Here is a 21,185-nt window from a genome sequence, read left to right as displayed (position 1 = left end):
CCTGAAGCGTCTGTAGCCCGAGGTACCACTGTAATTGTGTTAGGCAGTCCAAACTCCATCCTGCATCCATGATTACAGAGGTGCATCTGAAGCTGGTTTGGATGTGCAGTTTGAGACGGCAAAAGCCCATCAAATCTCAGATGGTAGAGAAAGCCTAACCTTTCATTATACTGAGAGCCAGTGGTGTAGTGGTTAGAGCGGTGGACTCGTAATCTGGGGAACCGGGTTCGCATCTGCACTCCTCCACCTGCAGCTGCTGGGTGACCTTGGACCCATCACACTGTTAGGATATTTCTGTTTCACCTTAGAAAGGGAGCAGGCTTTGTGAGTCACAGAGTCTGCGTATTTCCTGTTCACAGGATGTTTCTGTTGTGTCTATGCTTTTGTTTTTCTCTCTGTGCCTGAGCAGACCGAAGCAGGCAGTCATGTTTTTTCTTTGTTCTGACCAACGCTGAATAAACTTCTAGATAATGCTCTCCTGCGTGCATCTTTCGCTGTGCGAATTCTGCTGATAGAGCGTGCATCAGCTCTGGAATGTGGCAAGCTATTTTCTGGAGCTCGTGTCGCTAATTGCTGATACTGCGTTTCTACGGGAGGTTGATGGACGTCCGGAGACGGCTTGGGAGCCATGATGGACTTTGTCTCCCTGGCAGTGTCCCAACACACACTTCTCTGAAGTCTCTTAGCCCCACTCACCTCACAGAGGGAGGAAGGGAAAGGAGATTGTTAGCCGCTTTGAGACTCCTTAAAGGGAGTGATAAAGCGGGATATCAAATCCAAACTCCTCCTCTTCTTCTACTGTACCGGAGGCGGCTCCTAAGATCCCCTCCCAGGCCAAAGCCAGCGCCCATTTGCACAAAGTAGCCCTCCTGCCCTTCCATTCGTTTGCATGCAAACTGGCAGCACTTTCAAATGCTGTTTGCATCCGATCCCTTCATCCTCTGCTCGGTTTTCCAACATACGATGTTGGACTAAAATAACAATAATTTGCTATTTATACTGTAGCCTTATGAGGCTTTGCCCTCGGGTGGGGAAAATATTGCGCCCGGGAAAGGGAAGTGGGAGTCAACAGACACCCAAGGAATAGTTTCGGAGAAAAGGCTTTTATTTCTACCATCCATGACCTGGTAGAAGGAGCAAGTGTGAGAAGTCACAAAAAGCATGCACGAAGTTCACAGTCGTGTGCACAAGCATATATAGCCCTTTCCAGTTCCCCCCTCCTTTCTCCTCCCTCAGGAGTCCTCTGAGCATGAACAGAAAGCTGTCTTGGGACTCTTGGCGCCCTTCCCAGGAAAGGGGTTTCAGAGTGTTTCAATCTCTTCTTCTGGCATGGTTCCCGGACAGAAAGCAAGTTGCAATGTGGTTCTTTAGCAAGGCCAGAAGGCATCAGAAAGGCCTGAGAAACAATGGACTGGGTTCCCTACCTTTGTTGAGAAAAATGATTTTGAAAAGCTCTGAGAAGCTTGGAGCCTGCTTTGGTGGGGGCTGACTTCGGGCCTAGGTGAGGTCACCTGTCCTCACCTGCCTTCAATACCCCGTTTGTGCTGCTTCGCATTCTAGGCCTCGTGGGCGAAGCCCATTTCACGGAACTGCGGACCCAGAAAGTCGTCTCTCCACGCCCGCTTTTCCCCCACACTCGGGTCTCCAGATGGTGTTGGACTACAACTCCCATCATGCCTAGCTACCGGGACTGGCGGCGGGGGATGACGGGAGTTGTAGTCCAACAACATCTGGGGACCCGAGTGTGAGGAAAAAGCGGGCGCAGAGCTGGGACTGGATGACTTCCTGGCTCCGCGGTTCCGTGAAATGGGCTGAGCCCACGAGGCAAAGAAGAGGAAGCGGCCCGAGCGCCTGCATTCGGGGCGGCCCTTTGCTGTCTCCCTGTCTTTGGGACTTGCAAACGTCGCCCGTGAGGCCAAACGCCCCAGTTTCCCGCCACTTCCTGACAGGAATTTGGCCGCCATGAAGCGAGGCGGAGCAGCCGCGGCCCCTTCCGGCCTCTTTGAATCCCCGCGCGGGAAAATGGCGGCGGCGGCGGCGCTGGCTTAGCAGAAGCCGGCGAGGGGCGGGAAGATGGCGGCCTTGTCTTCCCCTTCGCCCCGCCGAGGGGCTCTGAGCGGCCTAGTGCTGAGCCCCCCGCCCGGCCTCGGCCCTCCAGGTAAAGCTCGGAGGCGGCTCCTCGGCGCTGGCTTGGCTAGTCAGCTGCTATTATTTGAGGGGGCGATATTTAACCCTGAGCGTGGCCAGGGTTTTTTTTTGGGGGGGGGATAGGTCTTTTGTTAGGGGGAGCAGGGCCTCCGTTTCCTATGTATTTTTATTTATTTAGGGGGGCAGCTACCCTCGCTGCCCCTTCCCCTGGGATTTAACCATTGCAATGGGGTTTCTTTCCTAACCCCACACCTTAAATAAACGCAGAGCGGTTCCCCAACCCATAGTCTTATTGAGCTGTGGCAGTTGGGAAGGGGACCCCAAAGGGTCATCTAGCCCAACCCGCTGCGGTTGTTGTAAATAAAAATTGCCCTTCTTCCCTTATGGGGTATCCAAGAGCCCATATAGAGTCCTTACATAGGTTCCCTATTGGTAGGAGAGAATAACAGAAGCCAAGCAGAGAATATTGAGAAGCAAAGCAGCTAGGAAGCTTGATCTTTATTGATCTGTTGCAACAGGGTGCTCCCCTTACATGCAGGAAAAGAGGAGGACCCACAAAAATGCTGTGCAAGGCCTTATAAAGACTTTTGAAATTCCCATCCTGTAGATCAAGACCACCCCCAGAAACATCATACATACATCACAGAAAAAGGTGGTCTAAACAGAAATTTAAATGTTGTTTTTCTCTTGTCCTTGTTTATCTCCTGTCTGGCAGATCACCTGTTAATGCTCACTTGACTGGATTGCCTGGGGATCCTGGCCATTCTTTTGTAGTGATAAATACTTATTCAAACACCCTTAAGACAGGATTTGTGAAGGAAAAGACAATGGGGAGGCTTTTCTACTTTTGACCATGCAGAGAAACATTTGGTCAGTTTGGGAATCAAAATGGTTCCAGGTTGGCCTTCTGTGCTGATCTATGTATGTGCTTGGTTGGTACACTTATGAACATTAACATATATCTGTAACCATAAAATTCCTAGCACACAGTGCAGGAATGGTGACTAAAGAACCCCTGGCAAGGTGGCCGTCCAAGCTCTGTTTAAAAACCTCCAGTGAAGGAGAGTCCCCCACCTGTCCAGTTAGGGCTCATCCACACTTTATTTTTCGCCCTACCCAGCGTCAGATTTTTTTGGGGGGAGCAGGCAGCTTTCTCACGCAGGGCTCTGAGTCGAGGGGGACACAACATTGGAAAGATCCATTTGGGGGTGTCAAATTTTGGCTTTGCTCATGGGACCCTATTACCAATAATCAATTTCCACCCCTGGCCCCACACTTTCCCAGTCCGTGTCCAAGCACTGGTTTTTTGGGGGTGTTTTGGGCCTGCCGCTTTCCCAGGAGAGCCTGTTCTTTAATGCTGAATTGGAACAAATGGCAATTCGTGTTTTCCGCAGTAAAGAGTGGGTTTTCATGAGGAAACACACTACACAAAAGGAAGTCTGGATGAGCCCAGAGTCCTTTCCACTGTGAAACAGCTCCCTGAAGTTCTTCCTGATTTTTAGTTGAAATCTCCTTCCTTGCAATTTGAATCCATTGGTTCGGGTCCTACCCTCTGGAGCAGGAGAAAAAAAGCTGGCTCCATCTTCCATATGACAGCCCTTTAGATACAGTGGTGCCTCGCTAGACGAAAAGAATCCGTTCCGCGATTCTCTTCGTCTAGCGGTTTTTTCGTCTTGCGAAGCAAGCCCATTGACAGCTTAGCGGATTAGCGCTACAGCTGTCAAGCGGCTTCCAGCGATCAGCTGTTAAACGGCTTATCAGCGGAAGAGCTGATAAGCGGCTTAGCGGCTTAAGAAAAGGGCGAAAAAAGCGGAAAAAACCTGCGGGGGGGGGGATGCAAGATTTTTTTCGTCTTGCGAAGCAACCCCATAGGGAAATTCGTTTTACGAAGCGCCTCCAAAACGGAAAACCCTTTCGTCTAGCGGGTTTTTCGTCTTGTAAGGCGTTCGTCTTGCGGGGCACCACTGTATTTGAAGATAGCTATCATATCTCTCATGTACACATGTGGGTGTTCATAGAAATATCACAGGCACAGTGGTACCTTGGGTTACAGACACTTCAGGTTACAGACTCCGCTAACCCAGAAATAGTGCTTCAGGTTAAGAACTTTGCTTCAGGGTGAGAACAGAAATCGTTCTCCGGCTGCGCGGCGGCAGCAGGAGGCCCCATTAGCTAAAGTGGTGCTTCAGGTTAAGAACAGCTTCAGGTTAAGAACGGACCTTCGGAGTGAATTAAGTACTTGACCCGAGGTACCACTGTACTGTAGTTGTGCGTATGCACATTCGTGTGAGAACTAAGGATAACATTGCACATCTAATGAATTGCAAGACAGTTTGTGTCACAACTAAGCTGCTTCCACAAGACTCTTTGATATGTGTGAGCCATGTAAATGTCCAGACCTCCACCCTGAGGGAAAAAATCCTAATCTGATGCTGGATTTTCACCCCAGGACAAGGTCAGCATGTGGGTGTTCCTGATGAGCAAGCTGACAAACTGCTGCTAGCAAACTGGGGGCTCCCCCAAGCGGTCCTGGATAAATACCATGGTTTGGGAGTAGTTCGTATGTTCCAGTGGCAAGCCGAGTGCCTGATGGTTGGACAAGTTCTGGAGGGGGAGAACTTGGTTTACTCAGGTATGCTAATAGTTGATGCTCATTCAGCAAATCTCACTTGCTGCAAGTAGCTGATCTAGCATTTCCCTGTTTGACTGTGTTTGTGTTGAGTAAATACCTCTTTCCTTTTGACAATGCGATTAACTTCTGAGTTTAATGGGGGACCCTCCTTAATACATAAATAACAATGAATTTCTGATTTGTCTTATGTGTATTTTGATTAGATCTAAAAACTGATTCTAATAACTGCTAGCTGTATATTTTTAAAGGGTGAATTGCCATTGCTTCTTTCTCTTGGTACCTTTTGATGCTACTTGAGAACATTTTTCTGAAGCCCTTATCATTGTTTCCCATTTGATAGCTAAAGAGAGAAAGAATGTGACTTGTACATGTCCTAGTAGTAATAAAAGCATGTCCATGCTAAGTGCTCTTGTGGTAGCACTAAACATAAAATATGTAAGGAATTTTCAGTAATGCACAGTTCTGTAGGGCAGGATCAGCGATCCACAAACTTTGCCTGCCCGTTGTCCTTGACTTTCTGCTCCACCTCTGTGTGAGGTTATGAGCAATGCCTTGTTTCTTTTTCAAGCTCCAAGTTTAATTGGGAAGTAAGGTGGGGATCTTCCCTGTGATTCCAGGTTGGAATTTGTTTCTAGATGTTGAATGTCTTCCTTTCAATTGCTTTCAGCTCCTACAAGTGCAGGGAAAACTCTTGTTGCTGAATTACTTATGCTGAAGAGAGTGCTGGAATCTCGCAAAAAAGCTTTGTTCATTTTACCCTTTATCTCTGTGGCCAAAGAAAAGAAATATTACCTGCAAGTAAGTAGAAGATATTTAAAGTAGGGTACTAGATCAGAAGTCACATTGCAGAATCTTAAGTGCTGGGAAGAAAAGCAGGCATATTTTTGACAGAATTTTGGGGCAGAATGATCATCTTATTTGAGTGGAGGTAACCAGAACTGTGTGCAGCATTCCAAGTGTGGTTGCATCATAGATTTGTGTAAAGGTATTATGACAGTTTTATTTTCAGTCCCTTTCCCAATAATTCCAAGTATGGGATTTGCCTTTTTCACAGCTGCTTCACACGGGGCTATCTTCACTTAGCTACCCACTATGACCCCGAGGTCTCCTTTTTCATCAGGCTTGAATATAAGAAGAGCCTGGAGAATCAGGTAAATGGCCCAACTAGTCAAGTATCCTGTTCTCACAGTCGTCAATCAGATGCCTGTCCTAGATGAGGGATTGTCTAGTGATGAGTTGGTTTCAAAATACAGTGTGGGGTTGACTGCTTTACACAGCGCATGCCCAAATTCTAAACATGTGAAAATATGTACATTGTCTCTTTGGCAAATAGGCAGTGTTCCAAGACGTAGGTGTGCAAGTGGAGGGGTACATAGGGAGTATTTCCCCTGCTGTCCGTTTCTCTGCCCTGGATGTTGCTGTCTGCACTATTGAGAGAGCTAATGGTCTGATCAACAGACTCATAGAGGAGAAAATACTGGACTCACTGGGTAAGCTGTAACAGCATTTGTCATTATCAAGAAACAGTGAAAAAAGTGGCCTCCCAGTTGGACATATCAGTCTTCTTTTTGCACAATATATACCGTATATATTTTCTGTGTATAAGACGCTCCCGTGTATAAGACAACCCCTATTTTTTAAAACACAAAATTAAGAAATTGGGCCAGAGCCATACCCTGATCCCGAACCGCCAGACCCCGAACCTGAACCCAAACCCTGGCTGCCCACACTAGAGTCCAAACCTGAGCCCAGGCCTCCCACAACAGCCCAAACTCAAACTTGAACCCCTGGTATTAACCATTCATGTATAAGACGGCCCCCAATTTTTGACTAAAATTTTAAAGCAAGAAACATTGTCGTATACGTGAGGAAATACGGCATATAATTTCTATAGCAGCTTGGTCTGCATTCCACTGGCTTGATTTGAAAAATTGTAGGTATATCTACAGATATTTGTCAGTTCATTCAATAGCAATCTTAAGTCAGAGTGCTATTGTTAGTAAATTTCCTGATGTTTATATCTATACCAGCATTTTTTAAAGAAATATGTCTGAACTGTTTTGAAAGTAAATAAGTTTTTTAAAGGAAGAACCCATAATTAAATTTGATATTTGTGCTAGTTTTAAGGTTTCTCAGTCACCTTGGGTGCCCTTTGTTGGAGTAAAAGCGACTCTTAAATGCTTTTATAAATCAATAAAATAGTATGGGAGCTTAAAATTTAGAGGGTTCATTTAACTATTTGGCTGGATGGCATCCTTTCTAAGTTTAAGTGTCGTTATGATATTTGCACCCATCCATTTATTAGGAATAGACTCTGTTTCTCTACAGTATGAAAACAGCTCAGCTAACTGCCCTTTTAAATGCTTCCTAAAATTCAATAGTACTGTATAGCTGTCTGGGCCTTGCACTTTATTCAAATTTATTCAAGTTTAAAAAATGCAATAAAGTATCTTATTGCTTTTTTCTTTTGTTATGTTTGCAGCAGCCTAGAATGTGCTTTGGTGAAGGGTGGTATAGAAATTTAAAATAACAACAGGTAAATTGATATCTGTAGCCTCTCCCTTTCTGTTCCATAGGAATAGTAGTTGTAGATGAGCTGCACATGCTGGGGGATCCTCAGAGAGGGTATCTGTTAGAACTCCTGCTGACAAAGGTTCAGTTTTTGACCAGAAAAATGAAGAACAAGTGAGTAGACTAGAAAGTCTTTGTTTTTTAAGATCTCAAAAATCTAGTTTCCTGTGAGACGATGTTCCAATGGAATAACTGTTAAGAATTCGGCTTTCTTTTCTTTTTTCTTGTAGACAATCAAACATGCCTGGACCACTCTCAAATGGAATACAAATTGTAGGCATGAGCGCTACCCTTCCTAACTTGGGTCTTCTGGCCTCCTGGCTAAATGCAAAGCTATACCACACAGATTTCCGACCGGTGCCCCTTGTAGAGCAAGTGAAAATTGGCAGCCAAATTTATGACTCTTCCATTAAAGTTGTGAGAGAAATCCAGTCTGTGCTGCATATAAAGGTAACTACATATTGCTAAGGATATGTCGTACTTAATTTAATGCTGCTTGACTGCCAAAATTTAAAATGAAACCCTTAAGTGTATAATAGGTGTGTAATGTGTCAAAGCATGTTGTATCACATGGTAGGTAGATGGGCAATCTTTTCCTATCTCCAGGTTTTGACCAATAATTTAGCAAGTTCTGGACTTCTGTCTAATGGTATAATCCAAAAGCATGTGTTCAGTGTACCTTACCTCACAGTAGGCATGTTTAGGATTGTAACAGACCTGTGTTGCACAGTTGCAGGGCAGGCAAACAAAAATGGTGGAATGTAACATCATGCTCTTCAGCTTGCCAGACAGAAACAGCTGCCAGTCTCCCCTTTCCTCCCCTTCATGTGCTGTTCTGGGGGTTCTTCTGACCTCTCCCAGAGCCAATTTCAAGGGGGTGGGCTGAAGAGAAGGGGGGAAGCCTTGCTATGCAAGCACAAATTCTAAAGTGGGACTTCTGATGGCGCTGGTTAGGTGAATCCTGACCCAAAGTCCCACCCAATCACACCACATGGTGGATGACTTGGGCACTTGTTTAGAACAGGACATAATTTTCAATCCTGGCCATACATAGCTGAGCTTTTGAGTTTCTGAATTGAAGAAGGAATTGGAAAAAGGCTTCAAGAGCATCACCTCCATAGAGATATATGAAATTTGGTTGTTTAAAAAATGTTTCTATTTAGAATGATGAGGACCATGTGGTGACTCTGTGTTATGAGACTGTTCAGAATGGCCATTCTGTCCTTATTTTCTGCCCATCTAAGAACTGGTGTGAGAAATTGTCAGACATCATTGCCCGGGAATTTTACAGTCTCCAGCACAAGTGTGAGTCAAAATTAAGGGGCTGAGGAAGGGCTGGGGCTTGAAGCGTACACACAACGTGACAATATGCTTTCCTTCCTATGTAAAGACCTTCAAAAGATGTCCACCCTTTCACCAGTAGCCCTGGACAAAGAAGGGATAGAGGAGTTGATAGGTCAGCTAAAGCATTCGCCTTCTGGTTTGGACTCCGTGCTTCAGAGGACTATAAAATGGGGTGTAGCTTTTCACCATGCAGGTATGCCTTTGGGGTGTGTTCATCTTGTATTATTTTATCTGTCTACATCAGTCTGATTGTGTAAGTGTGTGGCCTGCCATGACTTTTCTGACTGGTGGGCACATAGAATCATAGAGTTGGAAGAGACCCCAAGGGCCACCGAGTCCAACCCCCTGCCAAGCAGGAAACACCATCAGAGCACTCCTGACATATGGTTGTCAAGCCTCTGCTTCAAGACCTCCAAAGAAGGAGACTCCACCACACTCCTTGGCAGCAAATTCCACTGTCAAACAGCTCTTACTGTCAGGAAGTTCTTCTTAATGTTTAGGTGGAATCTTCTTTCTTGTAGTTTGGAACCATTGCTCCGTGTCCGCTTCTCTGGAGCAGCAGAAAACAACCTTTCTCCCTCCTCTATGTGACATCCTTTTATATATTGGAACATGGCTTCCAACTCTAGGATTCTAGGATTCTAAGTATAGTGTCCAGATCATGGGAAGTAATAGAGTCCTGCTCTATTCTGCCTTGATCAGAAACACACCTGGTGTACTGTGTCCAGGTCTGGGCACCACAATTTAAGGAGGATATTGGCAAACCCGAAAGCGCTCAACCTGAAGCAACTTCAACCCGAGGTATGACTGTATATGTATACAAGTGGAATTACTTTAATGCTATAAAACAATATTTGGATTTCCCAGAATTAACTTGCCTCAATAACTATCTGCCACCATTGGTTAATATGTCAGTATTTAACAGTGTATCTTAATCTTAGGTCTTACATTTGATGAACGAGACATCATTGAGACCGCTTTTCGTCAAGGAGTGCTTCGAGTCCTAGTAGCAACCTCTACGCTTTCTTCTGGGGTGAATCTGCCTGCGCGCCGGGTGATCATCCGAACTCCTGTGTTTGGAGGCAGATCATTGGATGTCTTGACATACAAACAGATGGCCGGGAGAGCTGGGAGGAAGGGAGTAGACACCGTAGGTAAGTGCAGTTGTTCTAGCTGTGACTAACAATGGTTCCTTGACTGTTTAAAGACCAGCAAAATTATTGTGACCTAGGCTTTCCTGGGCTAATGCCCACTTGATTAGGGGCATCCAGAAAGTGGTCCAGAAAGTTGCTATAGGTTTTAGAGAGTGGGCAGTTTTCCATATAGTAGGCCAAAAAGCTAGGAAAATGAGTGAGAGAACAGGTGTAACATAGTTCCATATTAAGAAGAGGCAGTCCCCATGCAATCAAGGTTCAAAGAAAATAAATAGGTGCAAGCCATAGAGCTTAATTGCATGTTTTGATCTAAAATGCAGTTTTCATCAGAGTAGATCTACAGTGTAGAACATTCCTAACATTGTAATTAGCATGTTCATGCTAATTCATGCTGAATGGCAGAGTGGAGGCCAACCTGACCCCGTCCATTGGCCAGTGAAGAAGCAGCTGCTTGCATTCAGTGCTTGTTTTCCTTTTCCCTCCCTCCACCTTATCTTTTAATATGTGTACAGTTCTTAGGGGAAAAAATATGTGCTCTATAAGTGTTAAGCACAGAAAAAGGCACCAAAAAATGAGGGTGTGTCTGTGTGTGACCCAGTTACCCATAAAGATTGGGAGGAAGAGGCCTGGCCCCTCTACTGCCACTGCTGTCAGATGATACGATGCAATAAAAGGGAAACTGACACTTTGGTTGTTCAGTTCATGGCGTACTTCAGAATGTTTGGGTTTGGTGAAATGATAGTTGGTCAATTGGTTGAATAGCTGGCAATATTTACCTAGCCTCCAAGCCCTGATCTTGTGCACAGCTGTATGCAGAGGAAGAGGAATTCAAGATCCAGTCAGAATCAATGTGTGCTCTGTTCTTGCTTATAGGAAAGGGGACAGATTGTACCCAGCCAATGGTCCCTAGTGATATATCTGCAAAGATTTTGCCATTCCCCCATCTGCTTTGCCATTTGAATCACTGATGTGTGCCCTCTATAGTGAATGATTTTTCTGTAAGAAGAAAGTAAGCAGGCTCTAGTCAGGGCAGAAGAACAAAATATGTGCCTTTGTTCCTAACCCTGGTGATCCCTGCTTTCAGTTTAAATGTTCTTGCGCCACTTGACCTACCTGTTCTTGGGCCTAACGAACATTGATTTGATTACTAATGAAACTGCTTATTAATTAAAACGACTCTTGTATGCACTGGTTATTAAATAATACATTTTCCCTCTCCTGGTTGAAATTGGTGTCTTTTGTTAGGCGAGAGCATTCTGGTGTGCAAGGCCACAGAGAAATCCAAAGGCATTGCTCTGCTCCAGGGCTGTCTCAAGCCAGTGCGGAGCTGCTTGCTGAGCCAAGAGGGAGAAGACATTACTTCAAGTATGATACGGGCAATCCTGGAGGTATGTAACGCTCATGCTAAGGCAATAAAACTTTGCTCCCAAGGCATGGATCAATATTTATTACCTGCAGGCTTTTGGGTTGTAGTCGTTTGAGGGGTGAATGCATCTGTAGAAGTACTTCATCTTTTAATATCCACCTTCAACATTAAGTTCAGCCTGCTCCACCTATGCAGCTAGGTGAAGGAGCTGCCAGGTGTACTTAAGGAAATGGATCCTGTGAGTACTTCACTCTTAGATCTAATTTCTGTGATCCTTCACACTCAGAGTAGGCTAGGGGCTGTGTTGCTTGAATCAAGCACACATGGCAGCATATAATTGGGTGAACAGAGGTTTATTTCCTTTGTTTATCTGTCAAGTTTATATCCTGCCTTTCCACTGAATTAGGCTTAAGATAGCAATAGCAATAATGCAAATTCAGTAAAATATAATTAAGCATAAAATACAAAGTGAAAAAGCAGGCAAAACTTCTAGGAAACAACCAGGTAAAACTAATCACAACATATTTACAATTCGGCATGTTGTATTTGCCTGCCCAAGAGAAGGTTGTCAGAGCTGGGGGCAGAATTCACCCCTGGGTCAACTGTCTTGAAGAAACATAGTTTTCACTGGGGAGTGTTTTGGGACAAGCTGTCCCTCTACAATAGGGGAAGGCTGCCCTTAAACCAGAATGAAACCAGGCTGTGGTTGCTCAGCATCAAAAAGGTGGCAGATGCAGCTTTTAAACTCATTTGGAGGGTGGGGAGCAGTTAAGTCGGCAGTAACTGAGGAGCATTAATTTTGGAGGTGAGGATGAAAAGGTTTTTGACTACCCAAATGGGGTTGGGGTGGTAGAAATAGGGCACGGACATGATAGCCAGTTGAAGGAGCCAAATGGCTGTATGGGGAAATGCACATGTCGGACAGAAACATTTGGAAAGGAGCAACGTGTTTAGGTGTTTATATGATAATTTTAGAAGCCTCTGAGCAAAGATGAGTGAATTGGAATACTTGATTTTAAAGGGAAACCTATATTAAAAGGTAAAGGGACCCCTGACGGTTAGGTCCAGTCGCAGACAACTCTGGGGTTGTGGCGCTTATCTTGCCTTATTGGCCGAGGGAGCCGGCATACAGCTTCTGGGTCATGTGGCCATCATGACTAGGCTGCTTCTGGCGAACCAGAGCAGCACACAGAAACGCTGTTTACCTTCCTGCTGGAGCGGTACCTATTTATCTACTTGCACTTTGATGTGCTTTTGAACTGCTAGGTTGGCAGGAGCAGGGGCCGAGCAGCGGGAGCTCATCTTGTCACGGGGATTCGAACCGCCGACCTTCTGATCAGCAAGCCCTAGGCTCTGTGGTTTAAACCTGTATTGGGCATAACATAAATCTGATGGAATGGAGGAGAACCAGTGGGATGAAATCCTCTCTAGATCCAAAGTATGGGAAGGACAGGGAAGGGTGTCCTGGGAGCACAGTATCACTGTATATCAATTTACCGAAGGGTGACAGTGTGGCATATCTTTAGACTCTGAAGCAGCGTGATCAAAATATATAAAACTGCTGAAAAGCATCATGCATCAAAAATGGCAAGGTTATGCCATAATTTAATTTTATTACTGCATTTATATGCTGCCTCTCCACCAAGACAAAGAAGCGATGCAAAGTATTCTCAGGTCAACTTTAGGAGCTGAAGACCATCTGCCCAGACGCTGAGATTAAGAGTCTTATGCTGTACCATGCAATTGGTGTTCAGAGGTATACTACTCCTAAACACAGGATCTCTATTTAACTAGGATGACGAATACTTGTTTGCTTGACCTTTCCTCCATATATATATGTCTGATCCTCTCTTAAAGCCATCTGAGCCCAGGAATCTTTATTGTATCCTTATTGTAGTGAATTATGTAAGCGCTGAAGACACTTTTTCTGTTACTATTCATTCTGGAGTGGTATGTAGTTGCAAAATTCTGGAAATCTATACATGCATACGCAAATACCTCTGTGCCCAGGGGTATCCTTGTGAGAGACTGAGTGTCCTTGACATGCTCACTGAGAAATTTTAGAGGTGCAGTGTGTCCTTTCCGTCTAAAAGGGTCTCCATTCAAATTTAATTGCTGTATCGTTTTAGCAAGTACTGTATGCTGATTAAATTCTTATTCTGACAGATCATAGTAAATGGAGTAGCTAGCTCTCCAGAAGACATCCAGAGTTATGCATCCTGTACACTCTTTGGTGCAAGTCTGAAAGACTTCCCGGACAATGGGACAGAGCAGGAGAGAAATTGCCATGGTTCTATAGATGCTTGTGTGAAGTGGCTGCTTAAGAATGAATTTATCCTGATTTCGGTGTCTGATACAGGCAAAGGTAAAATGCACATTTGCATTTGGATTGCATGTTAAAGCAAAAAATGAAACATGCAGATTTGGAGCAGCAAACATTTGTACCATTTATGTGCAACCTTGAGCATAGCTTCTCTAACCTGTTTTGATGCTGTCTCTATGCTCAGCTTCTTCCACAAATTGATTCAATCTTGTTCTTTAATTTCTGTGCCTCAGTCACCCTCCCACGCCCTTGTAAGCCCTAACAAATCTTCCCAATCGATGTTTTACAAAATAGGCTACAATTTGGAAACTGTGCCCTTTGTCCTGACCCTGGGGGCAGCAAGGAGTAAAGACTCAAAGGAAGTCAATTGTTTAGTAGCTTGTTCCATAAATTCAAGGCATTTTAATCACGCACTTGGTACCACCTGGATACCACGTAGCTGCAACATTAACCAAGATTGTAATTATTGCTCTGCAGTAGGTCTACCACCTACCAGAAAAAAGTCTCAAAGACAGTAAAGTCACTTTGATCTCCAAAGGGGCCGATATTGGTGCCATTAGAATAAATGGTCATGGGTCTAGTCACAATGGAATTGGAAGCTTTAGGAAGAAAAACACATACCCATGTGGTGCTTTAACTCTCTGCTTTAGTCACCACCAAGTGGTGCAGAAAAACTGAAAGAAATTTTAACTAATTATTTCACTGAATATGATGCTTCTGAGGACTTGATAACAATCAAGTGGGAGGTGATGAAAGCTGTGATGCATGGGATTTGCATCAAGGAACTGAGATAAAAAAGAGACAAGGGACAGAAACTTCGGAGCAGGAGAGAGATAAATTACTGACAAAATATAGTAAATGAGGTTTCAATAGGGTTTATAAGCAACTAGAAGAGAAAGGAATTGCAATTATTAGAAGCTAAGAGAATCATGGCTAAATTTTAATATACAAATAGGGCCTTTGGTGTCAAGTAGTCTAAGGGACGCGGGTGGTGCTGTGGGTTAAACCACAGAGCCTAGGGCTTGCCGATCAGAAGGTCGGCGGTTCGAATCCCTGCGATGGGGTGAGCGCCCGTTGCTCAGTCCCTGCTCCTGCCAACCTATTAGTTCAAAAGCATGCCAAAAAGTGCAAGTAGATAAAGAGGTACCGCTCCGGCGGAAGGTAAACGGCGTTTCTGTGCGCGGCTCTGGTTCGCCAGAAGCGGCTTAGTCCTGCTGGCCACATGACTCGGAAGCTGTACGCCGGCTCCCTTGGCCAATAAAGCGAGATGAGCGCCGCAACCTCAGAGTCAGCCACGACTGAACCTAATGGTCAGGGGTCCCTTGACCTTTACATAGTCTAACATAATCTGTTAGGGCTTCTTCTTTGCTGTTTAGGGTGCAAGGCAACATTTCCCAGTGCCCACTCACAAAACTGGGACAGTTTTGAGACGTTTAAAACCCATGGAAGGTTGTTGTTTTTTTTTATTCAGGGGAGATCAGAGCCAAGAGACTATGCAGCCTTTCTGTAGCTCATCAGGCTGCACACCCTAGTTCAGGTTTTCTTTTCTTTTTTGCTGCGTAGAAAATTGCATAGAAAGAGCTATTACAACTCCAAGGGCATTTAGTCAGGTTTAATGTGAATCTCAGGGATTATCTTTTTTCCTTCCCACTTCCTCTTCTGGTTTGCTGGATATGATTCATTTATTAATTTTACAGTGTTCAGTCCTTGGAATCAGTTTTAAAAGAATAGGCTAGCCAGCAATAGCAAAGGCTTTGCCGCCGACTTTATTCTGAGATCCAGTAAGAATATACACTACAGATTGAGATGTGGTTGGGGTAAGGCAGCTTCATTTGGCTATGTGTAATACTATCAAATTATACTTCTTACATTCGTCTCAGTTCAGAAATGAATCTGTCATTGATCCTACCGTCTCAGGTTCCTAGTCTGCAAAGATATGAGAATTCCCTCCCCCCCCCCAGCCACTAAAAAAATTCAAGAAACGGGATAATTAAAGACAAATTCTTGAGGATTAGCTGTGTTAGTTCATTGCAGCAAAGCCTCAAAGCATTTTGCAAATTAACAGTAAAACACTTGTACTTTTCTGCAGTGACTCCCCATTTGTGGAATGCTCTTCCCAGGGAGTTTCCCCTGGCAGCTTCATTACACACCTTTAGTAAAAGGCAAATGACCCCTGAGAGTTAAGTCCAGTCGCAGACAACTCTGGGGTTGCAGCACTCATCTCACTTTACAGGCCGAGGGAGTTGGTGTTAGTCCGCAGACAGTTTTCTGGGTCATGTGGCCAACATGACTCAGCTGCTTCTGGCGAAACCACAGCAGTGCACGGAAACACCGTTTACCTTTCCGCCGGAGCGGTACCTATTTATCTATTTGCACTTTTTGGCATGCTTTCGAACTGCTAGGTTGGCAGGAGCTGGGATCTAGCAACGGGAGCTCACCCTGTCGCAGGGATTCAAACCGCCGAACTTCGGATCAGCAAGCCCAAGAGGCTCAGTGGTTTAGACCATAGTGCCACCCACCTTTAGCCAGGCGAAAACATTATCCTTCAACCAGGCCTTTGGTTGGCTAACATCCTAAATCCTTTTAAATGTGTTGGGTGGGGAGGGGGGTTATTGGTATATTTTGTTTTTGTTCTTCTTTTAATTATGTATTTTGTGGTTTTATCTTGTATTTTTATGCTGTGAACCACCCTGAGATCTACAGACGAAGAGCAATATAGAAATTTAATTAATAATAATAACAATAATAGATGTATCTTTTCTCTTGGCAGAAATATATTGCCCAACACATCTTGGCTCTGCTACCTTGTTTTCTTCCTTTTCACCCGTAGCAGCACTAGAAATTTTTGCTGATCTCCAAAGAGCAATGAAGAGCTTTGTCTTAGAGAATGATCTGCACAGTCTTTATTTGGTATGATTTTGTTCAGACTTTTTCAGCTACTTGAGGTATACAGTCTGAGATTCCAGCGGAGGGGGAATCCTTCCTGACACCAGTGGCTTATAATTAATGCCTTATCCCAGCAGATGAAGTTATGTCTTAAACATAATCAGAAGAAATTATATTTGCATCAGCCACTAGCCATAGCAATAAAATAAAATGTACTGAAGATAGAGGTAAAAACTTAACATTTTTGGGGTTAACATCTATAATCAAATAATAAATCTTATTCTGATTGGCCCTGCAAACATATTAAACTGCTGCCTTGAATTTTTAAAGTTTTTTTCCACTGCAGGTATACTTTTTCAGCTTGGTTAAAGCTAATCCCATACTCTCTTTTTTATCAGTTCAAAGCTAAAGATACCCAACTCCCTCAATTGCTCCAGTGCTCCGTCACACTGTTGATTCATGTTAAGCTTTCCCCACCTCTTTTGGTGGTGCGGAAATAGTATGTAAAGGAAGTAGGATTCAAAACCAGTTTCTTCTTGTTTTGGTTCTTCTTTTTTTAGGTCACCCCTGTTTATGAAGACTGGGCCAAAATAGACTGGTATCGATTCTTTTGCATGTGGGAGAAGTTGCCTGCCTCAATGAAAAGAGTTGCCGAGCTGGTTGGAATTGAAGAAAGCTTTTTGGCTTGCTCTGTGAAGGGCAAAATAATCACTAGAACAGAGAGGCAGCGTAGGCAAATGGCCATTCACAAAAGGTAATGGCTGAACAACTTACAATGTTACACTATGGTGTATATGACATCACAAAGTGATGGTGACATCATTGCAAAATACTCCACCTTTGCAACCGGCATCCAGCAGTTTTCTGCTCTAAGTATAATGTTGAAGTTACTGGGTTTGCAGGTAGCGTGTGTTTAGAAACAAGTTTCTTCTAAAACATTTCCATGGAGCCCATCTGTAGTACAAAATAAAAAGGGAGTAATAACTTTTGAAACAGGCATTGTGATTGATAATACCCAACACACATTCAACTGATACGGAGCAGTTTTGAAGAATCTCTTGCAAATAAGCAATTTCCAGTGCTTGCAGGCAATTACTGTGTTCCTCATGCTGTTTGTGTTCTTTGCCAGGTTTGCATCTTCATTTAGCAGCGTGTGGCCATATAATCTAAGAGGGAATTCAAAATTGTGGGTGATACAAAGGTATCCCAGCCTGAAACTTAGGTTTCCCAGTATGCCATTTCAGTTTCCTCTTTCTGCTAGTAAGGCACACACAATCCATCTTCTTGTACCTTGGACAAGGGCCCTGCATGGATGTGCCTCTTCCCCATGGAACAGCTGTCTTATTTCAGAACTTGCAGTTAGCTCCACTTACTTTTTACCACTCTCAACCAGCAGCACAATGGCAGGATCATCTCTCATTTTATGAATTACTTTTTCACTCGCACCCTCTTTTCAGTAGAAGACATTGCATTATACACAGACACCCCCAGTTTCTCATTCAGCCTTTAAGTAGACCCAGGGCTCCTTAGCTTCACCAACTGCCTTAAGATGGTAGTCCTTTTGTCATATACAGTGGTACCTCAGGTTAAGTACTTAATTCGTTCTGGAGGTCCATTCTTAACCTGAAACTGTTCTTAACCTGAAGCACTACTTTAGCTAATTGGGCCTCCCGCTGCTGCTGCCGCGCCGCCGGAGCATGATTTCTGTTCTCATCCTGAAGCAAAGTTCTTAACCCGAGGTACTATTTCTGAGTTAGCAGAGTCTGTAACCTGAAGCGTATGTAACCTGAGGTACCACTGTATGTAACATAAATGTGCCTGAGTTTGTGACAATCATAAGTTGCAAGGCAGTAATTACCATTGCAAACCCCTCTTGGTGTTCTCTTGCTCCCTTTCCTTGTGCCCCCAACTTCTTCTGCCGGAATGTTAGCTACCTTGCCAATTCCCCCCAGGCACCATCTGTTTCCAGAATTCCTGCCAAACTCTTCCATCACCTTGACAACACTCACTGTTACGGGCCTAACCTAACTGCAACCCAAGATAGAGATCTAGCTGGCTGCAATTTCTGCAGGACACTTGTTAATCTGCAGGGCACATTTAAGTTGGTGTACCACAACCCCTTCTCATTTTTGTTTGGACCAGACTGCAACATGGACAATTATAGATGGCCTTTTCTGATTGTTGCTGCTGTTCTAGTCATAAAGTGGCAATCGGGGCCTGTGTGTGTAGCTTTCTGTAGCCTTTCTTCCAGCTGAGAGAACAGTACAGTACTACAGTACTGTTAAAGTTAAAAGAAAGTGAAGAATGCTTGCAGTTGGTGGAGGGCATTTGGGGTGGAATGGGAAAATCAGTCACACGTCTCTTGAAGCCAGACTAGAACCCACTTAACAGAGGTTCAACAGAGATTGTCATGCTTGGCGCATACGTGCTTATTCAACTCCTACTATTAGGATGTTTGGATAGATTGTAGGGAGTTTATTCCTGAGAGATTCGTTTCTGCCACCTGCTTAGGGATATATGAAGCCTCTCCCACCTTCCTGCCCCCCATGATCTTTGATATCATTGCTTTTAGGAAGAATTATGCCTCTGTGTCTGCACGTACATCATATGCTATCCTTGGTTTGGTGGGATGCACATCCAAATCCAAACGTGCATTTCTGTTTTAATCTCTCAGCTAGCTTGCACATCCAGTCCCTGCCCCCCCTGGCCAGTTTTCTTCCCAGTGGAAGGTAAGTTGAAGAAAGTCAGACAGAAAATGAATTTGGCATAAATGTCGGCACCAGCAGAGATGCAACCTTCGCGATTACTGCATCTGCTTCTAATTTTTTCGTTTCTATGTTCTTACCACAAAGCAATATTCATGCCCCTTTTGCAGCACACCAACTTATCTTAATTTTTACTGATGTAGATTTTTTACAAGCCTGGCTCTCTTGGACTTGATAAATGAGGTTCCTATAAATGATGTTGCTAAGAAATACGGCAGCAATCGTGGACAGCTTCAGTCTTTACAACAGTCTGCTGCTACTTATGCAGGTGAGGCAATACTCATACATAATTTAATTTTATAAGTAATAAATTAATAATAATAATAATAATAATAATAATAATAATAATATACAAATTGGTGTTTGCAGGAGACTCCTTTGGGAGGAATGACAGGATAATAAATCCAGTAACCTTTGCTGTATCTTATACAATATATTTCAGTCTTCCAATGTGTGCAGATTTGGCCAATAACAGTGTGTGTGTGTGTGTGTGTGTGTGCGCGCGCGCGTGTGTGTATGTGTATGAGTATGTGCGCGCGCGCGCACACACACACACACACACACAGTGGTACCTCTGGATATGAATGGGTTCCGTTCTGGAGCCCCGTTCGCATCCAGAAGCAAACACAACCTGTGTCTGCACATGTGCCGGTCGCGATTTGCCACTTCTGCACATGCGCGTGACGTCATTTTGACCGTCTGTGCATGCGCAAGCGGCGAAACCCGGAAGTAATGCGTTCCGTTGCTTTCGGGTCGCCGTGGAGCGTAACCTGAAAGTACCCAACCTGAAACAACTTCAACCGGAGGTATTACTATATATACTATATAGTGTTTTATATATATATATATATCTCATAAGGGAATATTTGGCACTGTCAGATGGACATATGAAGACACCCCTGTGGTAGCTACCTTAAATGATCTCTTGAAAGTGATCATTTGCACCATTTATACACACACTGTTTGATAACAACTTAATGTTTTTTTAAAGAAAAAGTTTTAAAATGCTGAATTTTGAAACAATTCTTATATATTTCAGGGATGATTACCATTTTCTGTAACCGTCTGGGGTGGCACAATATGGAACAATTGCTCTCCCAGTTTCAGAGTCGTCTCACGTTTGGAATCCAGAGAGAGCTCTGTGATCTTGTCCGGATATCTCTGTTAAATGCACAGTGTGCTAGAGCTCTCTATAAGGCTGGTTTTGTCACGGTCGCTGATGTCGCCAAAGGGAATATTGCCGAGGTGGAAAATGCCTTCAGGAATGCAGCACCTTTCAGAAGGTTAAAAGCATTTCTAGTATGACAGAAAGCTATCCCTTTGATGCAGTTTTAGCTAGTATAAGTTTGGGAAATGGATCTGATTCTCACTCTTGGATGTCGGTTTACTAGAGTTTAGTATGTTACACTCCAATAATTTTATTTTAGCTTTCTTATACTCCCCAGTGCCAGTGTGGTATGTCTGAGATGGCTATTGGTGTAAAATACTATACATAAATGTTTGTCATGCTTTATCTAGGTAATATTTAGGATTCTATATAAGACTCATAATATGGTGGTGTTTCAATCCTACTCTTAAGGAATGTGTTCCCATGTCAGCATGCCTGTGTGCTGTCTTCCAGGTTCCCCACCCGCTTGGAGTAAGGCAAGTGGTGTCAGAAGAGAGGGCCTTTGTGGTAGCATAATTCCCTCCCCAAGGCCCCTGTGTTTTATTTATTTTTATTTTTTCAGTTCTAACTTCAGCTGTTTCTGTACTTTCATTACTGTGTCACTGTTAATTTATATTTGTTAATAATTCCCCCCCTTTCTATACTGCCCTGGAAACACATATGAAGAGCAATATACATTTTCCCTAAATTATGATATATATCACTTTAGGATGTGCAGTTCTTTAAAACTGACCTCTTCTCAGTAGGAGATTTCTGCTATTTTCTTCCTCCTCCCTCATGCTCTTCTGCACCTTCTAAGGAGAGCAGCATCTTAGAGAAATCCTGAAG

General features: G+C 43.9%; 1 protein-coding gene across 1 annotated transcript in view; it reads left to right on the top strand.

Annotated features, from left to right (window-relative positions):
• The first annotated feature begins 1,679 nt into the window (after positions 1–1,679).
• The window catches only part of POLQ (DNA polymerase theta), a 40,266-nt gene continuing 20,760 nt past the window's right edge, over positions 1,680–21,185 (top strand). The window contains exons 1-15 of the mRNA XM_083718126.1: positions 1,680–2,158; positions 4,598–4,780; positions 5,448–5,578; positions 6,114–6,270; positions 7,357–7,465; positions 7,582–7,801; positions 8,515–8,656; positions 8,742–8,888; positions 9,637–9,849; positions 11,095–11,237; positions 13,382–13,580; positions 16,309–16,448; positions 16,985–17,178; positions 19,333–19,457; positions 20,229–20,472. Coding sequence (XP_083574252.1) covers positions 2,074–2,158; positions 4,598–4,780; positions 5,448–5,578; positions 6,114–6,270; positions 7,357–7,465; positions 7,582–7,801; positions 8,515–8,656; positions 8,742–8,888; positions 9,637–9,849; positions 11,095–11,237; positions 13,382–13,580; positions 16,309–16,448; positions 16,985–17,178; positions 19,333–19,457; positions 20,229–20,472 — 2,432 coding nt within the window. The 5' untranslated portion in view covers positions 1,680–2,073. The remainder of the gene's footprint in view (positions 2,159–4,597; positions 4,781–5,447; positions 5,579–6,113; positions 6,271–7,356; positions 7,466–7,581; positions 7,802–8,514; positions 8,657–8,741; positions 8,889–9,636; positions 9,850–11,094; positions 11,238–13,381; positions 13,581–16,308; positions 16,449–16,984; positions 17,179–19,332; positions 19,458–20,228; positions 20,473–21,185) is intronic.

The sequence above is a fragment of the Podarcis gaigeae genome (assembly GCF_964106915.1).
Source record: "Podarcis gaigeae genome assembly, chromosome: 17".
NCBI classification, from domain to species: domain Eukaryota; kingdom Metazoa; phylum Chordata; class Lepidosauria; order Squamata; family Lacertidae; genus Podarcis; species Podarcis gaigeae.
Note: the sequence above shows the minus strand (reverse complement) of the source record. Positions and strands in the feature narration are given on the sequence as shown.